At 32.5% G+C, this 27,771-nt stretch overlaps 3 protein-coding genes across 4 annotated transcripts; all 3 read right to left on the bottom strand.

Annotated features, from left to right (window-relative positions):
• Window positions 1–11,594: 11,594 nt before the first annotated feature.
• Window positions 11,595–12,857, bottom strand: LOC120164192 (bifunctional pinoresinol-lariciresinol reductase 2-like). The gene is made up of 4 exons (XM_039173949.1): window positions 12,476–12,857; window positions 12,136–12,376; window positions 11,858–12,061; window positions 11,595–11,786 (listed from the first exon to the last, which is right to left on the bottom strand). The coding sequence occupies exons 1-4, from the start codon at window positions 12,806–12,808 to the stop codon at window positions 11,623–11,625; spliced, it is 942 nt and encodes a 313-aa protein (XP_039029880.1). The 5' UTR covers window positions 12,809–12,857; the 3' UTR covers window positions 11,595–11,622.
• Window positions 12,858–16,272: 3,415 nt separating this feature from the next.
• Window positions 16,273–19,532, bottom strand: LOC120164194 (4-coumarate--CoA ligase-like 6). The gene is made up of 6 exons (XM_039173951.1): window positions 18,354–19,532; window positions 18,038–18,227; window positions 17,516–17,661; window positions 17,343–17,410; window positions 16,852–16,954; window positions 16,273–16,695 (listed from the first exon to the last, which is right to left on the bottom strand). The coding sequence occupies exons 1-6, from the start codon at window positions 19,413–19,415 to the stop codon at window positions 16,582–16,584; spliced, it is 1,683 nt and encodes a 560-aa protein (XP_039029882.1). The 5' UTR covers window positions 19,416–19,532; the 3' UTR covers window positions 16,273–16,581.
• Window positions 19,533–20,885: 1,353 nt separating this feature from the next.
• LOC120164156 (CSC1-like protein At1g32090) lies at window positions 20,886–24,542 on the bottom strand. Of its 2 annotated transcripts, XM_039173905.1 has the most exons (11): window positions 24,031–24,540; window positions 23,772–23,924; window positions 23,558–23,693; window positions 23,361–23,462; window positions 23,107–23,226; window positions 22,959–23,039; window positions 22,522–22,862; window positions 22,172–22,417; window positions 21,728–22,052; window positions 21,416–21,649; window positions 20,887–21,340 (listed from the first exon to the last, which is right to left on the bottom strand). In XM_039173905.1, exons 1-11 carry the CDS (start codon window positions 24,342–24,344, stop codon window positions 21,050–21,052), a joined length of 2,343 nt encoding a protein of 780 aa, XP_039029836.1. In that variant the 5' UTR covers window positions 24,345–24,540; the 3' UTR covers window positions 20,887–21,049. The 2 variants fall into 2 exon arrangements, with proteins under 2 accessions (XP_039029835.1, XP_039029836.1); XM_039173904.1 differs by having other exon boundaries at window positions 20,886–21,340; window positions 23,558–23,924; window positions 24,031–24,542.
• Window positions 24,543–27,771: the final 3,229 nt, after the last annotated feature.

Genomic DNA, 27,771 nt, shown 5'->3' with positions numbered 1-27,771 from the left:
AGTCTTTCGAATATATATTACTTTTATAATAATCTTTAATAAAAAAAACTAAATTATGCCTCTCACTTTATTTATTGGAATCATAGAAAAACTTTAAACATTATACGCGTTTAAAGAAAAGGGTGAATTGCGCGTTTAGTATTTAAACAACCAGTTTTTATCCGTTTTAGTACCTAAACTTTTAATTTTTTTAAAAATCATACGTAACATTTACTTTTTTGTTTCGTTTTAGTACCTCATCGTAAAAAGCTTAACGAGTGATTTGCATGTGGCACCTTTTTTATGGGTAAATTGCATCATTCATCACTCAATTATATTCTCACTCCTATTTTGGTCATTAAAGTTTAATATTTTTTTATTTTAATTACTTAACTTTCAATTTACTCCTAATTTAGTCACTCTAACTTTCAAATTTATTTTTTTCATTTTTAATTATGTATTAATAAAATAATAAAAAAATGTAACAAAATTTTTTAATAAAATAAATTAGAGTGATTAAAGTAGGAGCAATTTGAAAGTTGAGTAGTTAAATTGAAATTTTTAAACTTTAGTACCAAAATAGGAGTGAGAGATAATTGAGTGATGAATAATGTAATTTTCCATAAAAATGCAGTGTTGTTAACTTTTTAACAGTGAGGTACTAAAATGAAACAAAAACTAAACGTTAAGTAAGATTTCGAAAAAATTGAAAGTTTAAGTACTAAAACGGAACAAAACTGATAATTTAGATACTAAACATGTAATTTACCGTAAAAATATCAAAATCGATATTATAATGACTCCCATTTTTTTATCACGCTTCATATTTTTTTCTCAATAATCCATAAAGTTTTGCATTGTTTTTATTATTTTTTTAGTAAAGTACACGAATAGTTCCCAACTATAGAATATTATTTTTTTAAGTCTTCAACTATTAAAAGTTATAAAATAGTCCCCCAACTATAGGGAGTGTTTTTGTTGAGTCACTCTACTATTAAAAGTTACAAAATGGTCATGCAACTATTTATTTTGTTATAAACTCGTCCTTTTCCGTTAAAAAATTAACAACAGTCTGAGATAGTGTTAATTTGTTGACTGAGATATGATAGTCGTTTGAGATTATGAGATCGTATTTTATCATATCTCAATTAGCATGTGAATGTCCAACTCAGACTGTCGTTAATTTTTCAACAAAAAAGAACGAGTTTAGAACATAATGAATAATCGGGTGATCATTTTGTAACTTTTAATAGTTGATGGACTCAACAAAGCAACTTCCTATAGTTGGAGGACCATTTTGTAACTTTTAATAGTCAGGGGACTCAATAAAGTAGCATCATATAGTCAGAGGACCATTTGTGTACTTTACCCTTTTATTTAGTTCACTTTTTTAGTTGGATTCGAAATTAACCACTAGTTTAGTTTAAACCAAAATTAATCACAATCATATCAAGTAAGATTATAATATAATACACATAAGATATAATTTGACATTTAATAGTTAAACTAACGATTTTAATAATAATAATAAAACATATTTGACATAAACTAATAATTTGAGATGAAATTATATTATTTCAATTTGACAAATAAATATAGATTCAGAGTCATAATTCAGGAACAATTTAAAACATAAATAAATAATAATTAAGAAAAAATATTTAAATATCCGAGGAAACCATTTTTAGAAAGACCAATGATGAAAAATGAATTAAAACGTATTTTTGTTACAACGAAAATAAAAAGAATTTTTTCCGATTATTTCATTTTTGAGTTTCGACTTTTATCTGTTTTGATTAACTTTCAGTTGTTTTTGTTTAATTCATATGATTAAATTATTAAATTAATCTAAGCTTAATCCAATTACTTGAATGTATTAATAAAATTCTTAAATTTTTAACCATGTTTAATTCCCAAACGACAAACATAGATGACAGTCAAACCAAATAACGTATCCTAAAATTAACTTGAACTAGAGTAAATTAGCTGTCCCTTATTCTCATATGTAATGGGGTAAAGGGGAGGTAGGATAGTAGGCTGCCTCCAACGCCAAGGTTGAGAGCAGCTTCCGTAGGAGACCTCCGAATTATGAAATGCCTTCCGTGAAACTCGATCCCACGACCCCAAGGTTAATAACCTTGTGCTCTACCAACTGAGTTGGATGATCATTTCTAACTTGAACTAGAGTAGATGTATGTAAATACATCGAATATCCCGTGGCATCTCATTCTTAGTCGAAGGTGTTCCTCCTTATCCAAAAAAGTAATGAAAGCTTTTAAATTATATACTATATATTATAAGCTTTATATTAATTAATGTTTTATAATAAAATTAAAAGAAAAAATTGTTTAAAATTGATTATAATATGTAGTGTTAATCAAAACTAAAATAACATTTCTTCTCGCTACACTACATATTTGATTATCATTAAATATCAAATGATATCTTATTGTCTATATATTAAATAATATATATATTTATTCTACATTTTCTTATGATTTGATTTTCTATCTATTCATCATTAAATTAATGTCCAATTAATATAAAAAAAATCATGCCTTATATAATACTATATAAGAATTTAATTAAAAAAATAGAGAGAGGGGTATTATAGTAACTATTTATAAATTTATTTGAAAAATTATATTATTACTCTCGGATTGAGTCATGTCAAAGTTTTTCACCCTCCACCTAGACTCTATCCGACCTCACTCCTTATAAAATTCAACCCGAGCCGATCTTTTAAAAAGTTTGATCCTATCAAATCGGATCGGGTTAGAATATGTCAGTTTCGAATTAACTTGTCATCCCTAATTAAAGCAATGATTAATTTTGAGCTAAAATAAATATAGAATCTCAGTAATAATTTAAGAATGACTGTTGCAATTAACTCTATTTAATTTTACGGTTGGGAAAAAACAAATAAAATATTTAACTGATTTGAGTTTCGATTTTCAACGTAATTCAACAGTTCATCAATCTAGAAAAATATATTAATAATAAAATAAGAAAAAAATATTTTTTAAAAAAAGAACAATGATGACAATGAATCAAAACATAATATCTTTTTGTTGAAAAACCAAAAAATAATATAAAAGACAATTTTCTCGATTATTTCGTAATTTTGTTTTTTTCTTTATCGATTTTGATTGTTTTGAATTGTTTTTTTTTAAACTCATATAGTTAATAGTTTAATTAGATGAATCAATTAGTGCAGTCCAAAATTATTAACCATGTTTACTTCCCCATTAACAAACATAAATGACAGTTGAACCAAATAAAAGATCCTAAAATTATCATATAATTGAACTAGTGTTATTACAGTAGATGTATACGTAAATACCTTGATTAGCCTGTGGTATCTGTTTTCCTGCAGTCTCAGCCCAAGTTATTCCTCCTGAGCTATGATCCGCCGTATGAGCTTTGACTATCACACGTAAAATAAATAAATAATTCTCTCATTTTTCTAATTTATGTATATAATTGGACAATTTAATTAATCAATTTTTAATTCAACCAATTGAACCCAGTGGTACGTCCAATTCAAATCCCCAAGGACAATCTAAATACCCTAAATTACAGTCGAACCAATTGGCCAAAAGAAACGACAGCTGAACCAGATAAAATTAAGGTAATTACATATTTAGTCACCCATTTATTCTTGTGGTTTCATTTTAGTCATTTTTAAAAAAAAAAACCATAACTAGTGTCAGTGGTAGATCCATAAATATTTGTTAAGATGGGCACACATACGTTAACAACACAAAATTTTTGAATGGGATGGGCACGAATAAAATTTTAGGGTGTACACCATTAGCAAAATAAGTAACTAATTGAAGAAAATTCGGATTTCAGAGTGGGCATGTGTCCACCCTCAACACTATATATATGTGCCTCCATCACTGCCTAACGTTACGTTTTGGTCGTCTACCGTTAAAACAAATAAACATAACTGCTGACGTGATATTTTTTTTTATTTTTTTCTAATGATGACGTGACATTATCTTTTGTAACACATGAACATCATTGTTAAGTTTTTAACAATGATTGACCAAAATGAAATCAAAACGTAACGTTAAGTATAATTTTAAAAAAAATATATATAGTTAGATGACCAAAACGAAATAGCGCAAATAGATGGGTGACTAAATACGTAGTTTACTCATAAAATTATCATGTTGAACTAGTTTTGATATACGTAAATATCTTCATCACTCTCATTTCCTGCAGTCCCAGCCGAAGGTAGTCCCCCTGAGCTTTGATCCGCCGTTTGAACTTTGTCTATGACACGTAAAACCACACAATTAATATTTCATCAGCCTAAGTAAATAGACAAAGTTGAAGTATTCGAAATTTATAACAATAAGAATAATAATGAAAAGGAAGTGAAAATAAAAACCTTGATCCATAGCAGCAGTCAAATCACAAACCAAAACCAGAAAATAGTTTCAATGCTCTCAAATGCTGATTTTAACTCTAGTATGTGCTTCTGCCCCTTACCCCCTTTTTATAGAAAAAGAGGTGTGAAAGAGGTGTGGGGGCTTGGGGACTGTTTTTTCTTAAGTATAGTCTATCCATGCACGAATCAAACGACCTCAATGATTAAAAGGATGAGTGTCATCTCTAGAGGTTTCAGATCTGAATACGATGTTTGTAGAAGTATTTGAACGTTTTTTATTAAATGATTGAGAATTTTTCGAACAGATACTACTTTTTAATCATCTCATACCAATAATAAAAATAATAGTCTATACCTACAAGTCATATACCAAAATTGGTATAATTTAGAATACGTAAGTTTAAAAACTAAGATTTTAATAAAATTGGTCAGATTTTAATCATGCTTTCTAAGCATATATTTTATACATCATTCAAACACTTCGATTCAATTTTTAATTCATCATTTTTTTTTTTGTTTAGCCCTAATGCTTAATATGATTAACCTAGAAAAAAATGCAAAAACATGTTGATGTATAATTCAAATTACTAAATACGTGCATGCATGCATATGTACACCACGTACTTCAACGTGTAAAAGATAATACTGAGGAAGTTAAAAAAAAGTTTAAAGAAACTTGCTGTATAGGATAAATTAGTTTTAAAAAAAAGTGGGACAAAGTAAAAAAAAAATTAATTGCAAAGAGAGAAAAAAGAAGCCAAAATGCTGGATCGGTCAAACAAGCAAGAGATATTTTCCCGAGCTTGCCCTCCACTCAATCCCTTCAGCAAATGAATCGGCTGCTCCCGGAATAAGAATTACTTGTTCCTTTAACCATATTGATAAAAAAAACGAAAGAAAAGGATTGTATCTTTAATATTTTTACAAGAATCACAATCTAGTATATATCTCATGCTTTTGAGGAAATTTTAAATATTCTCAAGTGTTTGACAATAAAAGTTTAAACATTCTTACAGTTTCTGATGCTCGAATATGAGACATCTAGTAATAACAAACATCATTTTAACCACTGAGGTAGCTTGATTCGTGCAACTCACTATTTAAAATATAGGCATAACAAGAAATTATATTTTTATTTACATTAATAATAATTACTACTACCGATAACAAATTGGTCTAATGGGATGAGACACTAGATCCTTTAAACAAGATCAGAAGTTTGAATTCTAACGTTTGCGAATTTATCAAACTGGGTTATGAGGGCATGTTCTCTTCGCTATAATACTCGAGCAGAATTAGTCGATCAATAGATAAGATGTTAGAGATTATACCCAAAAAAAAATTATTACTATTTTTACTGGTTGGTAAAATTTATAAAGATCACTTTTTTGAGTCGTCACTTTAGATATTAATTTTTTTGGGATTATTTTTTATTAATTATTTTTATTTTATCACTAATTTATTATATATATATATATATATATATATGTATATATAATTTGGGCCTACAAGCTATATCTCTTTTTTCATTAAAAATGACATTAAGGTGTCTAAACATTTTTAGGTCAATCTAGATGTATAACGTTATAAATATTAATATCTTAAGTGCCTCGACCATAACAATCTTTAAATATACGTTAAGTGACATGTGTCGTGTTTATATTTTTGATTTTTTAAAAACCTTTAAAATTACAAAAAATAAAATCTTTAAAATTACAAAAAAAAATCAAAATCCTAAAATCCTTAATTTCAAACCCTATTTCCAACCGTCGTCAGCCATTTCCGGCCACCACCATTGTTGCTGCCCACCCACTGACCGGCCATCATCTTTGTTTTCATTCCAAACCCTTAAATATATACAACCATAAATCTCTAACCCTAAATTTAATGAGCGGAGAGATCTGGGTATATTCGTATGTGAGGAAGGGGACGATGAGAGAGGGGGACAAGGGAGAGAGCGTGGGGAGGGGGGAGGGTGAGTGAGAATGCAAATAAATTTGCATTCATTGCAACATAGAGGGAGGGGGAACGCAGGTGTTGGGAGGAGATTTTTTTTTAATTTTTTTCAAAATTATAATATTTTTATTTTAAAATATAAAAGTTCAAATAAAAATATAAACTTAAAACATGAAACTTAACGGATTTTTTAAGGTTTATTACGCTTAGAGTACTTAAAATATTACTTGATCGGAAAAAAAATTAAACACTTAAATAAAAATAGATATAATTTACGTACTTTTTTTATATTAAGCCAACTCAATTTTTTGGGGCATTTCCACCGAGCCCAGTGATAATATTTTGGGAGGGCAACTAGGGTTTCCGTTTCGTGTCTACAGCCTATACCATCCACTTGTCATGATACCTCAGGCTTAACCTGACGTCGTTTACATCTACCTTAATCACCAGTTTACGATCACTTTCCTCTACTGTCTGTCATATTTACCTTATATTTACAAGAAAGAAAAGAATGTTACGAATTCACAGAAAAAAATATAAATACTCATTTTCGTCCGAGATTTTAAGAGTTTTTTTACATTATATAGTTTATATGATAATATATATATAATAATAATTTTAAAAATATATAATATATATAATTTTTGAAGATATATAGTATAGTTTTTGAAAACATATAATATATAGTTTATTAAAATGGTTTTTTGAAAACATATATAATATAGTTTTTAAAAATATATAATATATAGTTTTTAAAAACGATTTTTATAAACATATATAATATAGTTTTTGAAAACATATTATTTTTAAAAACATATAATATATAGTTTTTAAAAAACGGTTTTTAAAAACATATATATAATATAGTTTTTGAATATATATATATATATAACTTTTTAAAAACAGTTTTTGAAAAAGTATATAATATATATAATCTTTGAAAATATATTATATTGTTTTTGAAATATACTATATATTATATAGTTTTAATACATATATTTTATTTTTCATTTTTTATCTTTCTTTTTTATTTTATTTTATTTTATTATTTTCTGGTTCAAATTAAGAGTCTAAATCTAGGTCCAGCAAATGAATGAGGAAGCCCAACTGAAGCAGACCTAATCCAGCCCAACAACCCAAGCCCATATGCCTGACCCAACAGGGACTAGGGTTACACACCTTAGCAAGGGCACCGCACGGGAAGGCCAAACAGCAAGCGTGGAGGCCACGCGCAAGTAACCGACCAAGATTCCCGGCCAAGCAACCCAAGACTAAACCACCTTGGGATTTTCAGCCACGCAAACAACCGAACGGCCCGAGGATAATGGGGACAAGGAAAACAACTCCGTTAGAAGTGGAAACAACCCCGTTAAGAGCGGAAACAACCACCGACGGTGGGGGTATAAATACCCCCCACCAAGCTGTCAAAAAAACCCACAAGGAAAATCGAGCAAACGGCAACCACAATGCCATTAGAGACAAAAAAGCAAGCAATATACCACCAAAACCACAAAAAACTAAAAAACATAAGCAATATTCGGCCAAAACCGAAAGTCACCAAGCAAAAGAACCAAAACAACACCGAGCAAGGCATTTTCAAGCCCAAAAAAATAGGAGCAGCGTTGATCTCGATTCGGAAGGGAAACGACTGCTAGGAAAACGGAGAGCCACGTCGGAAAAGATAAACTTCGAAACTTCAAACTTAGATCTACGCCAATCATGTTTGATTTTGGAGACTTGGGGGCTAAATTTGGTTTTAGGATAACGAAAAGAGATTTTTGGGTAAGTTTTAATTTTTTCAGCCGTCGAAGTGGCGGAGTGACAACAGAAGACCACCGGTGGGTGACCGGTTTTCGGCCTGCTATAGGAGACAGGGGAGAGAGTGAGATTTTTTTTTTGTGAAATAGGTTGAAATGATTTTTTTTTGGGTTAAAAGGGCTATTTATAGGGAGGGTTGTTGTGCAATTATGAAATTCTTAAATTATTTATGTAGTCCCTACATTTTTTATGCGTAATTCGTTTTGGTCACCTGTTGTAAAATTGCCCTTGAATTTTGAATTAATTCAATCTAATCTTTGTTTATGTTTCTTATATTTTGTAAATTGACCCCCTAACTTTTTATTTTTCCCTTGCAACCTCCTATTAGCATTAATTTGACCTCTAATTTTATTTTTTTTTACAATTTAATCCTTTTTAAATTTGAATTTTCTTTTAAGTTCTTTTATATATTTAATATTTTATTTTATTTTTTTGTTTAACAATAATTTGATTTATTTTTTTAGGACAAATCTAAATTTAAGTAATTTGGATAGAATATTTAAATTTAAATTTAAATTTTTAATTTTTACAATTAAGACAATCGGAAAATTAAATTAGTACTGAAAGGGCAGTACAAGATTGATGATCATTCCTTGACTGTAATCGACTCCCGAATCTGACAAATTTCTGATAAGTTGTAGATCAGATAACAGTAAGTTATGGTATCCGATCAGCCAAATTAAAATGATAGGTGGTGGCTTCAACACATCAAAATTAAGTCGAAACCCGATTCTGGGCCCACCCGCATGACGGTTACGACAATATCAATCACAAAACAAATAAAAAAATGGAATTCATTCGGATTTTAGAAGAAGAAAAAATCAAAGACGAAGGCTTCTTTTTCAAACCTAAACGGTAAGAGTTTACATCTAAGTTGTTAAGAGTCACAACTCTTAAAACAAGACTTATCCAACAATGGTTGAAGACAAACAAATAACGTAAAAATTAAATATTTTCTTTAAATCTATGCAATTTGGATAAGATTTTGGAAAAACGAAGGCTAGAATCAGGTTTAGGAAGGGGTAACAAGTAAAAAAAAAGTTTTTTTTTTAAGTTTGATTGCTTATGTACGACGATTGACGATGGTCGGCGTGACCAATTTTCTGCTGATAACACGTCGACGGCTTGGGGTTGAGAGAAAAAGACGGATACGAGTTTTTTTTAAGGTTGAAAAATGAATCCAACTAAAATAAGTGACCTTTATAGTAAGTTGACGGGTTGAGTTTGACCAACATTAGGGTTCATAGATGGACCCGTTTCGCATCTTTCTCTCTCTTTTTATTCTAGAAAAATTTATTGTTTTTAAATTTTATTAGTATTTAAATACAAATAGATTACAATCAGGAAGATTTCGATATTGGCTTAAATATTAATAAATTCAAGAACATTTGAGTCCTTTTCATTTTTTAATTAAATGTTTTTATTAATAAAATCTATATAAAAAATTAAAAAATCTTGATATCTTTTAGAAATTAGAGAAGTTAAAAATTTTAAATCCTTTCATACAATAAGAGATTAATATTTCAAAAAAGAAAAAAAACACAATATTCTCTTAAACGTTAGAGAAATCAGAATTTTTAAAATTCTTTCATACAACAAAAGAAATCTTGATATTCTTCTAGATATTGGAGAAGTAAAAAAAAATTAAATGCTTTAAACAGCCATATTAACTAATTAGTAAACAAACCCTTTAAAATGAATTTTATAAAGGTTTTTAACATGAAAATACTTGATTCTCAATGTCCCCCCTATACGTTTAGGAAATAAAAGAGTTTTTAATTATTATTTTTTTTGAAAAAAAAGGTCACTCGTTACTTAGCTATTAGGAATCCTCATATTTAAAATAATAGAAATTAGAGTTGATGACTTTTATACTCCAAAATACTTTGTGTTTTATAAATTTAAGACTTTGTATGTAGATATATGTATGTTGAGTATTTTGAGTGTTAAGAAAATTTTAATTATCTTGATGATGATTTGACGTTAAGATATATTAGAAATGATGTTAGATGTTCTCGTAGTAATTCCCTAAGCTTTAGGGATCATGTAGTATAAAAAAAGTATTTAGAGGTGATTTGAAGTGATTTTACTGATTTTACTGATTTTTTTTGGATTGTAATTGTTCATTCAGTATTTATACGATATGAAATTAATCTTAAAAATATGGGTTTTAAGAAGGTGGTATCGATATTGATTCATGTATTATTTATATTATTCATTCAATATGGACACTTCTTTACACAATATCGATATTAAATGGTTCAAGGTATTCTAGTGTTTTTTATATTGATACCATCTATTTAATGTTGGTAGTATCGATATCGTTAAGTGAGTATCAACCAATTAGGTATATGTACTTTTTGGTTGAGTATTCATATGTTACTAGAAGACTGAGAAACTGCGAAGAGAATGTTGGGCAAAAGAAATCAGATATATCTGACGAGAAAGAAATAAGTGTGCTGATCGACCGGCAAATATGGCTATGGAGCTAGAGGAGAATACTCACGCCCTGATAAACCCACCGAATGATGGTATCCCATTGTTACTAGATTTTCAGACATTTTCAACTATACTGTGAACACCAACGAGAAATTAATCAAAGAAAAAGAATAAGAAAATGAGTTTCTTCAGAAATTAGAAGCAGAAGTTTAAGTGTTTCAATAAACTACTTGAAACAGTAAACAGTTGAACGTTTAATGTAAGAAGAAACAATTAATGAAGAAGGGTTGGTTTAATTACCATCCACTGCTGGGGTGAAGACGCTGCAAAACCAGGAGTTGATAGCAGCATCTCTTTTTCCTTTCGAGACCGTTTCGTTCGTTGTTAAAAATCCGTTACGACCTTTTTTTTATTTTTTGTTTATTATTCTCATCGCCCTCACTGCTCTCTATCTCTGACGTGGAGTGTTCTGTACCACTCACTGCCGCTTTTCTATTTTCCATTCTATATTTATCTTCCTTTAATTTAAGCCCTTAACTTGGAATTCAATACGTTTAAATACAAAATAAATCTTCAAATTATATTTTTTCAAATAGTTTAAGATAATTATAATATAATATTTTTTTCAAATTACATATGACATTGTTTAAATAATAAATATTAAATATGTCAAAATTAAATCCTATTTGACTCTTTTAATACAAATAATAAAAGCAATTCAGTCCAGAGATTAATTTAAGTCAATATTTATATGATAGAGGTAAATGATGAATTTCATCAACCATATAACACTTCAAATTGGATCTAAGACATTCAATGAATCAAAAAGATTATATTGAATAAAAATTTAAATATATACATCATGCTCTTAATATTACTTATAAAATTATTTATTTCTTTTAATCGTACATTAAACAATAAAATTTTAAATAACCCACACAAATAAAATATAAATAAAACTTTTTACATTTATCATCGAGTAATTATTTAATGCATTAGCATTTCTTCTTTCAATTTCGGTTTATATGTTATTATAAATAACGCTCCATGTACTCCTCAACCGTTGTGTACTTGACCTCTGGGTAAAGAGTGAACGCTTCTTCCGCTTCATCGCCGATTTCAAAATGGGCAAGGTATCCCTCATAACACACGTGATAATAATGTGTTAATCCAACTTGCTCTGCATAATCTTGTTCTGCACCCATTTCATTAAATTAAAATAAATCCATCACTGTTCATCTGAATTTAAATAATAATAATAATAACCTTTCATTATTGCTAGAAACTCTTGTTCGGAAATGGAAGAGTTGAGCAGCTCTTTGCCGATCAATTTCTCCCATATCTCCACCACTTCCCTTTGAGATAAGATGTTCTCTGCTGGCCTTATATACACTGTTTTGTTTAGAGTCCGAGGGTCGTCAATGGTTTTGATGCTATATGTTGCTATATCATCTTCATCAACATATATTGCTTCATGCCCAAAATTTCATTAAAACAAACTAAATACATAAATAAATGTACATCGATCATCTTCTTCGTCTTACCCTTTTGATTGCCATCTCCATGCAAGAGAACATGGTCCCTTGAAGGAAGTATAAAGCCAGGTTGACACAGTCCACCCAGGAAATAACCGGCAAAGCAATTTGCAGAAATATAAGTGAAAGGAATGCCTGCTTCTTCAATTGCTCTCCTCACCACCATTTTGTCATCAAATGTCACCCTTCCCGGTTCCATTGCATTCTCCATTCTCGCTGGATCCGTCCCAAATTCTGATGGCAGGAATCTCTGTTGCATTTCTTACAATATCACATCTCTATAAAACCAACAAAGCTTTCTCATCTGTATAAATATATATGTTTGACAGGCGTAGGCGGGTGCTAATACCTTAATATTTCCAGCCTCCTTGATGGCGTCAACAAGCTTGAGTTGAAGCAGTATTTGGTGGGTTCGGATATGAACTCCGGATATTGCACAAATGACAACGTCCACTAATTTCACCGCATTCACAAGGCTTTGGTGGTCGTTAAAGGAACCGGTGACGAGATGAGCTCCTAGCTGCTTAAACCATAACAGCAGTTGCACCTTCTTAATATCAACACCAACCTCCTTCCTCTGTAGCACATAAGTTTGGTGACCTTGTGCTAAACTTGCCTTAACTAGACGTTTTCCCAAGTACCCGGTTCCCCCGACGATGAGCACTTTGCTTTTCATGGCCATCAATATGATCTTTTCTTCTCACTTTTACACTAATTGATCTCTTGCTTTTCAGATGATCTCCTGTAGGTTTTTCTATACGATAGTGGAAGTTTTTTTAATAATTAAATTTACTTAGCTTTGGGTTCACAGTCACATTTATACTTTTGCTTCAAGCCACATAATGCCTTCGTTTTATTAATAACCTGCGTAGCTGGTAAGATGAGATATTGCCGACAATTCAATCAACTGTTTTCAACGTCGGTAAGCCAACGAAGACCACATAATGCTATTTAATTTTGTTTAAATATGTTAGGTTGCATATACCATTTTGAAATTTTGTTAGCATATTTTAATTAATTCTTATATTATTTTTTAAAATAATTATCGATATCTAATTCATTGGATAATTAATTAAATAATTTGATTTATTATAATCACAACACTATGATTCAAACATTTGACTAAACTTAAATAATCTAGCATTACATTCAATTTTTGCTAAATCAACTAATAATTGATAATATTTTTTTAGATTTTCAATTGATTGTTAACGTAGAATTAAGAAAATAGAATAATTTTTAGACCTTTATATTTATATTTTTAATTATTTTAATTTTAATTTTTAAAAATACATAAAAATCCTATTTTTTTAAATCATGAAAATTCTAAAAATTGAAAGAAAAAAAATATAAACTTCTATAACTCAAAATTTTAATAAAAATATTTTAAATAGGGTAAGCTGCACCAAATAACACTTAATTTTATGTGTTGTATCATTTATACCATTGAACTTTCAATTTTTCCAATTATATCACTGAACTTTGATTTTCGTTTCAATTATACCACTGTGTAGTTAAATTGTTAACAGTCATATCAAAATGACGTCTTTTTGGTGAGGTGTCTACATCGAGAATTATTAGTCACGTCGGCATCCATCAACCACATCATCGTGTCGTTAACGATTTAACGGTTCCGTGGTATAATTGAAACAAAAATCGAAGTTCAATGCTATAATTGACAAAATTGAAAGTTTAGTGGTATAAACTATACAACGTCTAAAGTTCTATGGTATCAGATGTAGTTTACCCTTTAAGATATGATTAAAAAATCAATTTAATTGATTAAAAAATATAAGATGTAAATTTTCATTTGAGTTTTATAAGATATAATCCTCGACCAACAAAAAAACTGTAAACCATTGCATGCTCTTGCCAATGCCATAACCTGAACAGTTCATAGTTCATACACTCAACAATGGCCTTAAAATCTGAAATTACTAATGTTGAGGCTCTCTCCACTTGGTTGATTGACTCGAATTATTTTTAGTTGATCAAATTAATCTTCTTCGTCGTTGAAATTATCTAAACTATCAGATTACACATTCATCAAGATAAATTTTGGATCAAGTCGTTTACAATATGAAGATAACATATGATAAAACTCTTTTTAAGCCTCTTAATGTGATTTGCATGAGGCTATAGACAGACACATGATTTTAAGTTAGGAGAAACGAATTTCTTAAATTTTAAGAGAGATCGAACTTATAAAATTCTAAAAGACGAAAATATATTAACAATTAAAAATACAAAAAAAATCTAAGATATATACTAATTTAAAATTTATATTTATTGGTTAAATACTTTGGGTTGGTAATGTAAAGAAGTTATTTTCTTTATTGGTTAAATATAATCTTTTAAATGTTTAAATATAATTTTTTAATTTTATATTTATTGAGTGATTGAAAATAATGTAGAAATTTTTTTTACTAACACCTTATCTTAATTACTATCTTACCATTCTTTAATATACAAATCTAAAATATATTATTCGAACATAAAATACTCAAGCCATTTATTCTATAAATATTAACCTTTTTATCGATCCACTTTTAAAACTTTTAATGAAAAACTTCACTAATATCCGATGCCTTTGAAAGATTCAACCTTTAGTCAAATCCAATATGTTCAAAAATGGGCGTCCCGATGTATTCCAAGGAATTCGAGATTTCTTCCGTTTTGTTATCCAAGCAAACACCGAGACATGGATTTGGTGAGAGTACAAAATTTCTTTATTAATTTTAAGGAAAAGTTTTGCCTTTATTTTCTTTTTTGAAGGAAAAGTTTTGCAGTATTCAAGAGTATACACATACAAAAAGTGATTACAAGGTGGAGATGATTATGGATGTAATTTAACAGAGCATTCGACTAACTATTCGTGAATCGTTTGTATAACATTCATTTATGTTTGTTTATTAAGTAAAATAAACGAGTATGAATAAAATTTTATGTTCATTTAATAAATGAACGAAGATGAACATGTGTGTGTTTGATTCGTTTACGTTTACGAACAAGCTCGTTTCTAAAGTCATTTATTGGCTTGTTTATAAGCCTGCTTACTCGGTTCTTATTTTCCTTATATATATATATATATGTATTACATTTTAAATAAATATTGGTAATGATATGAACTAAATTGAAGATAAGGTGAACTTTAAACTTCAAATTGTGAAATCTAAGGAATTTAAGGATTTGTAGCATAATTTTATCATTTTTCTTTGACTTCCAAACAAACAAAATGATTTAAAGTGATTGTTGATTGCAAACATTAAATGAACATTTTCACGAACGTTAAATGAACATATTTATAAATGTTAAATGAACATGTTTCGAATGCTAAACGGATAAATACGAACACGTTCAAAAATAAATAAATAAATAAACACGAACGAGATATTGAAATTTTAAACAAACACGAACTGAATATGAATGTCTTAAAAATAAACAAATGAACCAACTTTGTTCGTTCAAACTCAGTTCATTTACACCCCTAAAAATATAAATGATGACATGCAAAAAAAAAATTTGTTTAGTTCGATGAACCAAACAACAATAAATATAGGTTAACGATGGCATCAAGTCGAAAAACAATTGATACAAGTTGTAATGCAGTTGGGTCAGTATTAGGGGTGTCGGATTGTGAGGTGAGGATGTTTAGATCGATTGGTCTTGAGAAACAAATTTTGCTATCTTTTATAGATTAATTTAGAGTGATTCTAAAGTAGTATTTGTTCGAAAGACTTTCAATACATTTGACGATAAACGCTCAAACGATAACGTGCTGGAACTCAGAACCCATAAAGATAACAACCATCCCTTTAACCACTGAGGTCACCTAGTTCGTGTAACAACTGCAGCAATGAGACCAGTCACTACAACTGCAGCAGCTGTGAGAGATGAATTGGCAAATACGAGCTATCATATACAGTGCGAAATTAATCAAATGATCGATTCAGGTAACAAATGAAACAAGATTCATCACCATTTTCGTGCTCCGAACAGATTGAAGAAAATGCTTAAAGATTTGATTGATTACTCCTGCTGTAAGTATTGCTGGAGGTCCTCGAACTTCAGAATTCCATTCAAGGTTTCATTAGCTGCTGATATGGAAATATAGTGCAATTTAACATAATAATAACTGCCTTATGTATCAAGAAACTGGATGTTTGAAGGGATGAATCAAGACCATGTTTTGACAAAATACAAGGCTTGAACTTTATATAGAATAATGACAGACAAGGCCCCAAAATGTATCTTATACATGACACTGAAATGCAGCATAGGCCTTTTATGCCATATGAACCACTAAACTATACTAATCCTTCAAGATTAATACAAGTAGAAGCAGATTACTGCAGTTTATGTAGATAAACAAAATCATAATTGCCTTTATAGCAGAATATCCTACCTCGACAGAATTAATGCTGCATAAAATCAGCCCTGCCCAGAACAAAGATCTCAAAGTCTAGAACTAAAGACGCTCCTAAGTTCTTTTCGAAGGATCTTTCCTGCCGCAGACTTTGGAATTGATTTTGTAAACACCACCCTTCTTACTTTCTTATAAGGTGCAACCTAAGAGAGAAGAAATTATTAGGTAAGTGCCTAATAAACAGGATGGTAAAGGAGCTTTTAAGTGTATTAGGCTTGTGTTATGTTGATATGATTTGTAAATGTAAAATACTATAAAGGGATATATATGATATCCATAAATGGGATGAACTTCCACACCTGATTAGCCACGAAGTCAATGACAGCACCCTCGGTCAGTGTGCTACCATGCCTCCTCACCACGAATGCCACAGGAATCTCACCAGATACTTCATCGGTGTCTCTAAAGCACCCAAAATGAATAAAATTGATGACAGGTAAGGTAAAAGAAATGGATGCGATTTGATTCCACCATTCTCAACTAAAGGTTATCAGCTTTAGAAAATATATCACCGTGTTCAGTACTTTGTGATGATGTAATGGTTGCAAATTGAAATTAATCATTTCGTATACAATTTAATCGCCTTAATCTATAATAAAATCCTATTTCACTTTGGTCTCAGTTCTGAACTTTGCAGTTTATTGTTCCACATGCACATAGTAATCTAATGGCTTCATTGTCTTTTGAGAAATCAGATGCAAAGGTTAAGCATTAGAGATTCATTTTAGGAAGGACAAATAATTCTATCCACATGTCAATCTCTATCAAAAAGGTAAAAGTTAATACTTACGAAGTTACAGCGGCATCTAGTATCTCAGGATGGGAAATCAATATTGCCTCTAAATCAGCAGGGGCTATCTGGTACAACAGTAACATTATAAATACCGTGTTAAAGTGATTTCAGAGCACTAGATTATGTCTGGTCATGATGAAGTATTATAATGACAGGGAAAGAAGTTATGCCTGATAGCCATTGTACTTTATAATCTCCTTCAAGCGGTCTGTTAAGTACAAATACCCATCTTCATCAAAGCATACAATATCACCGGTACGGAGCCAACCATCCTTGTCAATTGTTATCTTGGTGGCCTCAACATTATTCATGTACCCTGGAAAATCAAGAGTATTCTACCAAATAAGCAACCCAATAATATGTCAAGGATATTAATCCTAAATAAAAAATCTAAAGCTAGGTAATGCCATCCTTTATCCCACTGAAATATGATTGCAATAAGCTTTCAGTGAAGTTTCCTCCTTTTATAGCATAGAGTGAACAGTTTATTTTTTCTGCAGCATGGACAGTTTAGAACAAAATGTAGCCATGTTTGCATCATTTTAGGACTGACTGGACCGGTGATCATGTAAAAAAGGGAAAGATGAGAATAAGAATACAAAAATAGATAGAACCGGTCCGGTTTTAATGTCATTTTCAGAGTGCGGCTATCAAAGAAAATACCATATTTCAACGAAGAGATAATTAATTACCTTGCATAATTGCAGGTCCTCTTAGCCAAAGCTCGCCATAAAAGCCAGGAGGCAGAGAAGAGCCAGAATTCCAATCTACCACTTTAGCTTGCATGTTTGGTGCTAGAAGTCCTATTGAAGAATGTTTATAATATTTTCCATTGTTGAAGCCACGAGTTCCTACTGCAGTTGATTCAGTCATGCCATAGCCCTATAGACAGACAAAATTCAGTCGAGCTTAGAGAAAGGCACAACATGTAAATGGCTTACCATTGGTTACAAGTTGCAAGAAAGCATGATAACTTAAGAGGTATATGTTATATTTAAGCCTTAGTACCTGAATGAAATCAACATGAGGGAGAGCCTGAACAAAGTCCTCTATGGTTTTCCTGCTTAAAGGAGCAGCACCAGAGGAAACCTGTTTTAAACTCCTCAAGCTATTTTCACAAACACCCTTGGCCCTCATTGTCAAGCTTGTCAGTATAGGTGGAACAACTGGAAAGTGAGTGATCCCATAATTTTCAATTACTTTCACCACTTCATTGGCATCAAATCTCCTCATGACAACAATGCTAGACCCCAATGACAATAATCCAACCACAAAAAGTGACAATCCATAAATATGGAACATGGGAAGAACAGCTAAATACACATTCTTTGAGCTTGAATATTCGTACTGTGAAGCCTCAAATCTCACGAAAAGCTCAGTCATTGCTATAAAATTCCCATGCGTTAATACAACTCCCTTACTAGCACCTGTAGTACCTGATGAATACATTATTGCAGCTGTGTCTTGCTGCCTAATCACTGGCCTTGGCGCCTTACCAAATTGCCCCCCGATAAGCTTACTAAAAGTTAAAAAAGCAATCTTTTCCGAATCCAGGTCCATGTTTTCTGGTACTCCAATCGAATGCACACCAAATTTCTGAAATTCGTCAACCTTTTCAGGTTGAGTAAACGCAAAACGCACGCCACAATCAGCCATTTGTTTCTTGATCTCCAACATATTACTCAGTGGATTCATGGTGGTAACAACTGCACCCAAATATATAACGCTCAAGAAAATAATGGGGAAATGAACAGAATTCGGTAACAAAAGCAGGACCACATCCCCTTGGGAAACACCTAGGTGGTGGTGGAGGCCAGAGGCCATTGATTGGACCAAAGGTAATAGCTTTGAGTAAGATATTGAATACCCAGATGAAGAATCAATCAAAGCAGTGACCCCACCATGTTGGTGAGAGAAAATGAAAGAAACAACGTCGAGAAATGGATCGGCAGGGAGGGATATAGAGGAATGCTTGCTGGAATAGATTCTTGTTTCTGGTGAATACCAGCCAGGGAAATGAGTAGTTTTGGTTTCTGAAGCCTTGAGGCAAGAGTTCAAGCTTGTAGCCATTGATGTAAAGTTTAGAAAAGAAAACACAGAGAGGCAGAGCAGAGGAGAAAGAACAATGGTCTCTTAGTTTCTTTAGCACCTTTGAGTTTCGTGATGCGAAAGCCCTGTATTATGGTTTGGTTTTGGACACGTCTTAGTCCCACGCAGGCGAACTATAAAGGAAAAAAAAAGGACAAAAACCCTAAACCCATAAACAAAGGAGACCAGTAGTGTGGACTAAAAGGTGCTGAAAACCAAACCGTAATACCCAAGATTTCTCGGCCACCCAATCGATTTTTTCTCACTTATCATGTATCGCCCATTATTTGGGGTATTGAAATTTTTTGAATAAAAATTATTTTTTAACTGTCTATTTATCTATGGAAAATGAAAAATATAAAATTAATTGTATTAATATTATTTATAAAAAGAATTTTTTATATTTGTTGATAAAAGGAATAAAGAAATGTATGTGGTAGCGGACTAGCGGTGATTTGTTTTTTTTTTCCTCACTATTTTTATTAAAATAATTTTATTTTTATTATTAGAAGTATTTTAGTAATATATTGACTACGTATAATTTAACTCATAAAATCAAATTTAATCAAAATATTATAGATAGCATTGGTATATATATATATATATTACTATTAAATTAGTTGATGATAATATTTAATATGTGACAATAATGGAAGATTCACTTCATTTAATTTTTAGGTGAAGAACTGTGTCAGTAATTCTATGATAAATAACTAATCTTTTGAATGTATATGATCACCGTATAATAGATTTAATTCTAATAAATCACGTAAATTTGTTAGAGGTTATATTAAAAGTTACTATTGATTAAAAGATTTGATCAAAAGAGAAATTCCTTTAAAAACTTCATTAATAAAGAAATAAATACAAATATTTAACTTACAGAAAAGATCTGAAAGATGTATAACATTTGTTTCTAATTAAACAAATATCATTGAAATCCCTTGAACAACACTTGTACGTTCTAAAACTCCTTGATCAATACTTATACATTCTAAATTTAATATAGAAATCTCTAATTTATCGGTCTTTCAATTTAGGAGTCAATGACCAAAAAGAAAATTATTTTATTTCGTGAATCAAACACCTAAACAGAGAGTTTAAGATGATCAAAATGGAATCCGTAAAATGAACAAGGGTTGGTATTTTCACGCGTGTGCTGTGAGTCGAAAAAAAAGGCAAATTCAATTTTGGCTTGCAAATTAACTCGGTGGCAGATACATAGTTTCTTTAGGGTTGATAAATCCAATTTTTTAATTAATTATTTATTCAACTTGTTATACTTATCTTTAAATTTTATTTATGTTCATTCTCTATATAAAATTATGTTAATAATATACATAGGTGCATGTTCACTCCAAAAAATATTTCTAAATCCGTTACTGAATTCGTCTTGAATCCAACAAATAATTGAGTCACAACTCAAAAGGGAAAGCTCTAGCAACATCTCAAACACCAAATTCAGCATGGTGGAACATCAACCATAACTTACTAGAAAAAATGCGATGCTTAATCTAAAAGAATAATTTACAGGAATTGAAATGAAATCATCATTAATGGCTTGTGGTAAGTTAAAAAACTGACAAATTTGGTTCTGAGTTCTTAGTCCTAAGCATTCATGCTTCTGCTTCATAATGATAACCATAATGTGTAGGGGAGGAAAAATTATAGGCATATTGGGGTGAGAAGCTATGATGATAGATATCTTGGGGTGGGGAGGGGAAACTGAGATCGTTACTAGTTTCGACATCATCGGCGTAAGATTGGTGCCTATCGACTCGAACCTCTACCAATTCCTCTTCTTTGAAGGATTGGAAAATTGGGTGCAAGTAAGCATCGGTTAAGAAAGTTGTTAAGTTTATATCAGGTTCTGTGGTCCGATCAGTTATGTCCTTTGTCATTGCTTCCTGCATAATGATAATGGAAAATAGAACTTTATCTATAGTTGGAGGTGTTAGCTATCGGCAAGGTGTGGAACTTACCTCAAGCGGATACTTTCGGAACGCGGATTCGAATCGGTTTTTGCAATACTTTTGGAAGTATAATGTCAGTATAGGTAAGGCTACAAGCAGAGGAGTTGAATTAGCAGCCTGTTTTGTACTGAGAAGACCCAATAGTAGAAGTTGGGAGATCACTAAGCTTGCTATTATGCGGCTGTGAACATGAGGCCAGAATGCAGCACCACTCTCGTATTGTTGATTGTAGACGTTAATTATCTGCATGATTAGAATGGCAGATGAGATAACAAAATAACATGCATACAGACAGACTCTGAAGCATTGCGAAGAACAAACCTGATGACGATAAACCACGTAGGCGAAAGCAAAAAAGACTAACATAAAAGGAAGAAGGATGGGAGTAACCACAGCATATACAATTCCCAAAAGGAAGTACAGTTGGAGACTTGGGAGAGTTTCTGGATAGTCCACACTGCCAGGGTCCATGGCCTTTTCTCGGTCCCTTTCGGTCTTCACCAGAAACATGTTCTTAAGATGAAAAATAACCAATGGTTTCAGTCGGAGAACCTCACCGGCTATACCAGCCCATCCGTCAACCATTATGAATGTAATAAAGAAAGTGGCCTTCATCGGTATCGATACACCTATGGTTCTGGGGATCCTGCAATAGGATGGAATAGTCATAACTCATAACAATAACATATGGTAAGACATATTCAAAACTGCATATTAAGACAGTTCGATATCTTAAAATAGTAGCATTAGTCGATAGAGTATTACTGAGTCGGCGATTGGTGAAGGAAAGAGTGCAATTGCTCGAAAGCTGTTCCAGTAACTATACTCCCTAAGAACACATTCACCAACATAAAATAATAATACTTCGCTGATGTTCGTCGCTCGAGAGTCGATAAAGCTATATGTCCCTCAATCTTTGACATGATCATCAGTATAGCAGGCAATATATACAAGAAAATTTTTAGAGCGAGACCAGGAAGGAAACCTTGCAAGAAAGATTTGATGAATTTCCTGCATATTATTTTTCAAGTAGCAATATGTGAGGGTGCTAAAACGATACAGAAAGTTTCACGATCCTAGTATCTATAAGCTAAGAAACTGATAAGCTAACTTACAGTTCTATAACAGGCCTAAGGAAAGGAGCAACTCTTTCGAGACCCTCTAAATTTGCAAGAGATTGCACGAAAGCGATTGGTATCATGTAGAAAAACACCAGTGCAAATACTGATAACGATATTACTAGTTTCCGAATGGTCAACGAGACAAATGGTATGGCCAGATTACGCCAATAAACATCACGGGGTTCTGGTGCCCAATTCGTTAACCACAGGATTGGATTTCTGCTTTGTTGTGTCTGCGCACAAACAGCAGCCCCCCAACGTGATTTGAACGATACGAAAGCAACTGGCAGGATGGATTTTGTGTCTTTTACAACTTTCTGGTACTCTAGTGCCATCTTTTACAGTTGAAGACAAAGCAATAGGCAGAACATTAGAGGCATAGTTGCAATGTAAAATTATTGAAGCATCGGAATAAAACAGCAGCAGCTCACGTTTTTGTCAAATTCTTTTATCTGTTGTCTGTAGAAATCAATGGAATCAACTCTTTCACCCCATAAACCGAGGAACCCTGTCTGAAAGTGAAAAACATTCAAGGAATCAATATATAGCTTATGCTACTAACACGAAAGCGCAAACTACCTTTTTAGTCGGTCTCTTCTCGGGATGTCTTTCGAACTTCAGCTGGTTATAATCCAGCCAATGTTGAAGCCTATCTCTTTTCCTCACCAGTCTAGCAAATTTTGTTGCATCGTAGACTGGCTGAGAATAAAAACAATGCAGAAATTACAAAGCCCCACCAGGCAAGGACAAGGGCAAGGGCAAGCTAGATGTTCATTATGCATTTACTTCTATCATTGTAGTTCAGAACATATAAACTTCTCATGCAAAATTACCTGGTGACAAAGATAAGTATCAGGGTGATTTGTTTTAAAGAATTGGTCCAGAGAATCTGCCATGGAGTGACCTGGAATCTGTGGCACATTCCTCACAACTACCTGCAAAATTCATCAAATTTTACCCATAAAAGGTTGAATAAACAACTGTATATCAAAATCTATGTGACAGTGATGAAGCAGAATGTTCGAATAACCGTGAACTGTTCAGCACGCCTACTTTGTGCAGCCAAGAACTGCAGTCGCATCTTCGCTATATTATCATATTCCTTGTAAAGCATGTAACAAATCCAAACTGTGAACAAGTATTGCAATCCTATATGAACAAAGAACCTGTAAAGTCCACCATAACTCATTAGAAAAGCTAGATAATCTGCAAAAAGATATTTAGTACAGATATGCTGAACTCGCCTTTCGGATTTCGGGCGAACATTTGATATTGAGAGTTTATCAATGTCACTCACAACCAATTCCTTCCTCAGGAAAAATAATGTTCCACTTGACACATTCACTGGAATAAGGATAAGGAGTGCCACAAGTGTTATGGGTACAAAAATCTTTAATCTGTATTATACAGGAAACAACTTTGTTAAAGAACTGTTCAGATATGTTAAAGCTGAGGAACAAGCAAATATACACAAGAAAAGTGAAGGAAAAGAGAATATAGTACCCGAGAGAGTAAATTCTGAGGAAAACAACCGAGTCGAGGCCGGCGTGGTTGATAAGCTCGATCTCACTCATCTTCAAAGCTTGAGGCATCCAATTTAGGAACGTGAGATAAGTCTTGAAATTGAGGTTTACAAACTTTGCCACAAAGTTCCCACCGCTTCTCGGACTTGATCTTCCTCCATTGATGTACCATTTAGGGAAGTAAACTCGGTCGTTAACCGGTTGAATTCTCAGCAAAGCAAAAGCCAACAAGAATGCAAATGCAGTCAGAATATTGATTAAGGCAGACACCCCAATATCACCAAGAGTAGCCATTGAAGGAAAAGAAAACTAGAAAGCAGAGGGAATGAAATGAAAGACAAAGGCTATACTAGGGAAAAACAAAAACATGTGAAAGTTTTTTGTAAAATAGATAAGAGTGACACAAAGGATATGCAAAGAAGCAACCTAAATGGTCCAAATTATGTGACCGCTGATGTAAGAAATATAATGAGAGTTCCAGATAGGAAACGTGTAAATTTTTAAACAAAGAAAGTATATTTTTTTCTCTTCTTGTTCAAGTGGGAAAGAAAACTAATGGATATTTGATCTGTCATGAGTGTGAAAATGAATGTTTAATTAGAGTAGGAAGAGGTTCCATGTGAAAATGAATGTGAGAGCATGAGTGTTGCGTGTAAATGATGATGGATGCCATGGGGTTTGCTTATGGGGATTGTTTTTGTTTTGGTTCATCATCCATGCGTTGATTTGTTGTTGACATTGTGTTTTCTTATCAGCGTCTTTTGATTGATTAAAGAATGTGAAAGGGGACGGATGTCATATTGTATTTTCTTTTTCCAGGTTTTCATGTTTTCCTTGTGCAAAGCTCATAGTCATACTTGGGATGCGATAGTGACAAAATTACCCCATCTACGCCTCAAAATCCGGCCGTTAAGATATGACCCTTACTCCAATTCATTACTGTGCTTAAGATAAAGATTAAAGAAAATACGGTACAACTATCAAAATCTACGCTATTCATTCTCGTTAGAATGAATATTCGATCAAGTCAAGACGAATTGAATCAAAAACTTTCGAGCTAATTGAGTTGATAAGGTTTACTCTATAACTCAAACTTTATATGAATTTTTTTGAGTCGAGTTATTTGAGTTTATATTTATATTTAATTTATAATTATATGATACTAATTGATTTTAATTTAAACAGATTTCTATAACTCTCTATATTTTTTCATATGTGATATACATATATCATGCAGAGTTGAAGGACTTGATTAGAACTTGAAAATCAATCCATTAATTATTAAAAAAATTTGAGTTATTTAAATCATATTTTATAACTCGAAATTTATTTAAAAAATAAATAAAAAATTAATTTTAATCAAAACAAATTTTGCTGACCCTTAATTCTCATACTTTAATATGATGTCCATGGTAGGGATGGACATGGGTCGGGTTTCGGCCAACCTGACTCGACCTGAAAATTTTACATCATTCACCCGATTCGATCCGACCCGAAAAATAAATACCGTCCACCCGACCCGAACTCGGCCTGACTTTTTGAGATAAAATCTGAACTCGACCCGACACAAAATAATAAAAAAATATTATTTTTATTCAATAAAAACAATGATTTAATTGGGAAAAATAATATATAGAGGGGTATTAAAATTATTCCTAAATATATATAAAGTAAAATTATATTTTTTTATCGGATCGAATATTTTTCACCTTAAACCCAAACCCGATCCGACCCAAACATCACATTTAAAAAATCTAACCCGACCCAAATCCAATTAAAAAAAACGACCCGATCGAATCGGGTTCGAGTCTCATGCCCATCCCCTAGAACTCCATGGTGTTGCATGTGCTACAGGGTGTGGGGGTTATCTTAAAACATAGATCCAGGCCCTCCTAGCTGAAAGATAACTTACTTGGGCTAAAATCTTTGACATCTTGACCGGAATTTCATAATCCGGTTCAAACCTAAAGTAAAAGAACAAACCGGCTTTTTTTAATTAATTTTTTTTTGGGAGGATGAAGACCAAGTCGAGGACTACGAGTCCTTTAATTTTAAATTCATAAATGAACATAACGAGGTTTTTGGCTTGCCGGAACCAAAGCCAAAAACACTTGAAAATTTCACTTCAAACAATGAAGCCAATTCTTTATTTTCCTTTTACTCCCTCAACATTGTTCATTTCCATCCTCATCTCAACTTTTAATACCTTATTCCCTCTTCATTTACCTCGCAACACAGGGCAAGGCATGGCAGAAGAGAGTTCTGAAGTTCAAAGCAACCAAGAAATATTCCATGCACATGAACCAAACGATGAGGAAATCAATAGGCCAACCTCTAACGCGGGTGATGTTTCCATGAAAATGGAGAGCACCCGCGAGACTAGCCGGCCATATTCGACGCTTGAGCATAAGCCTTCGAGAGGAGAAATTTGGGTCTGGTATGTGTATGAACTGTGTTCTTACTTTGTTCATATAGCCCTTATCCCCATAGTGTTTTCGCTCATCATCGGTAAAATAGTCGACTTACCTAGTGAGCCACCTCGTGGATGGAACACGAACGCCAAAGGCTTGACTTGTCGGATCCATGAAATGCAACTGTAGGTGTTAATATGTTTTTTTCTCTCTCAAATACTATGCAACTGTAGTTCATCGAAGCAGTTTTAATGATCTATATGTTTTGACTACAGGTATGAGCGACTCACACGTCGTTCAATATCGGTTGGCAATTCCAAAGTCTCCCCTTTAGAGTGGACTTCAATCTCTTGGGCCATAGGTCTAGTTCTGGCTAGCCCTGCACTTCGTTTCATTTCCACCAACCTTGACCATGGCCAGAACCAGCAAGCTATTTCTGGAGCAGCAACAGCCATCGGAGCATTTTTTTGCCTGCCTGTTGGATTCTTCAAAGTCACATGGATCTTCCCGCTATATATCGCAATGATCGCAGTCGCCATTACCATCGCTACTGCCTCCCACACACGCCATTATGGACTGATGATCCGAGGCTTCGTGGGACCGAACCTTCAAAGACAACAATTCCCCATTAGAAGAGGTGTCTCGAGTCAGTTGTCGCTCTTTGCCACCGTTTTTGGTTCCTTGGGGACTGCTTTAATAGTAGCATTCGTATATTACATGCTTCGAATCGACAACATATTTATCGGCCTGTGGGTTGTTTGTATTTTCAGTGGACTTATGTGGCTAGCTGGAATAGTTCACATTATTACCTTGAGGCCTGGGGCAACCCTCACCTTTCCTTTACCAAAAGACCATTTTCTCTCCATTTTTAAATCCCATCATGGCGTTGGAAGCCTCATCGTTGTTGGTCTATCTTCATTCACATCAATGTGCATTTTCACAGGAGGTGTACTCTATTTGGTTGGTGAACTCTGCCTCAAGCCTGTTTTCTTACTCTATTTCTGGCTGATTTATTTCGTTTCCCCCTCTATTTCTCTCCCACTAGTACAACCGGTTCAACTTCTATTAAAGGCAGATGCTGTTAAAATGCATCTTCTCGGACTCGTTTTATCACTAGTAACTTCAGGTGTCGGATTCCAATTCCGGGAGGACAATTGGCAAAGACATCACATATTTATTTTCGCAGCGTTACAAAGCACGTCAACAGGACTCATGCACACTTTCGCGCGAGTTTTGGTGATGGATTGCTCACCAGCCGGGAAAGAAGGCACGTTTGCGATGTGGTTCTCATGGGTGAAAATGGTGGGAAC

Source organism: Hibiscus syriacus, unplaced genomic scaffold, assembly GCF_006381635.1.
Source record: "Hibiscus syriacus cultivar Baekdansim isolate YM2019G1 unplaced genomic scaffold, ASM638163v2 tig00111506_pilon, whole genome shotgun sequence".
Lineage (NCBI taxonomy): Eukaryota > Viridiplantae > Streptophyta > Magnoliopsida > Malvales > Malvaceae > Hibiscus > Hibiscus syriacus.
Note: the sequence above shows the minus strand (reverse complement) of the source record. Positions and strands in the feature narration are given on the sequence as shown.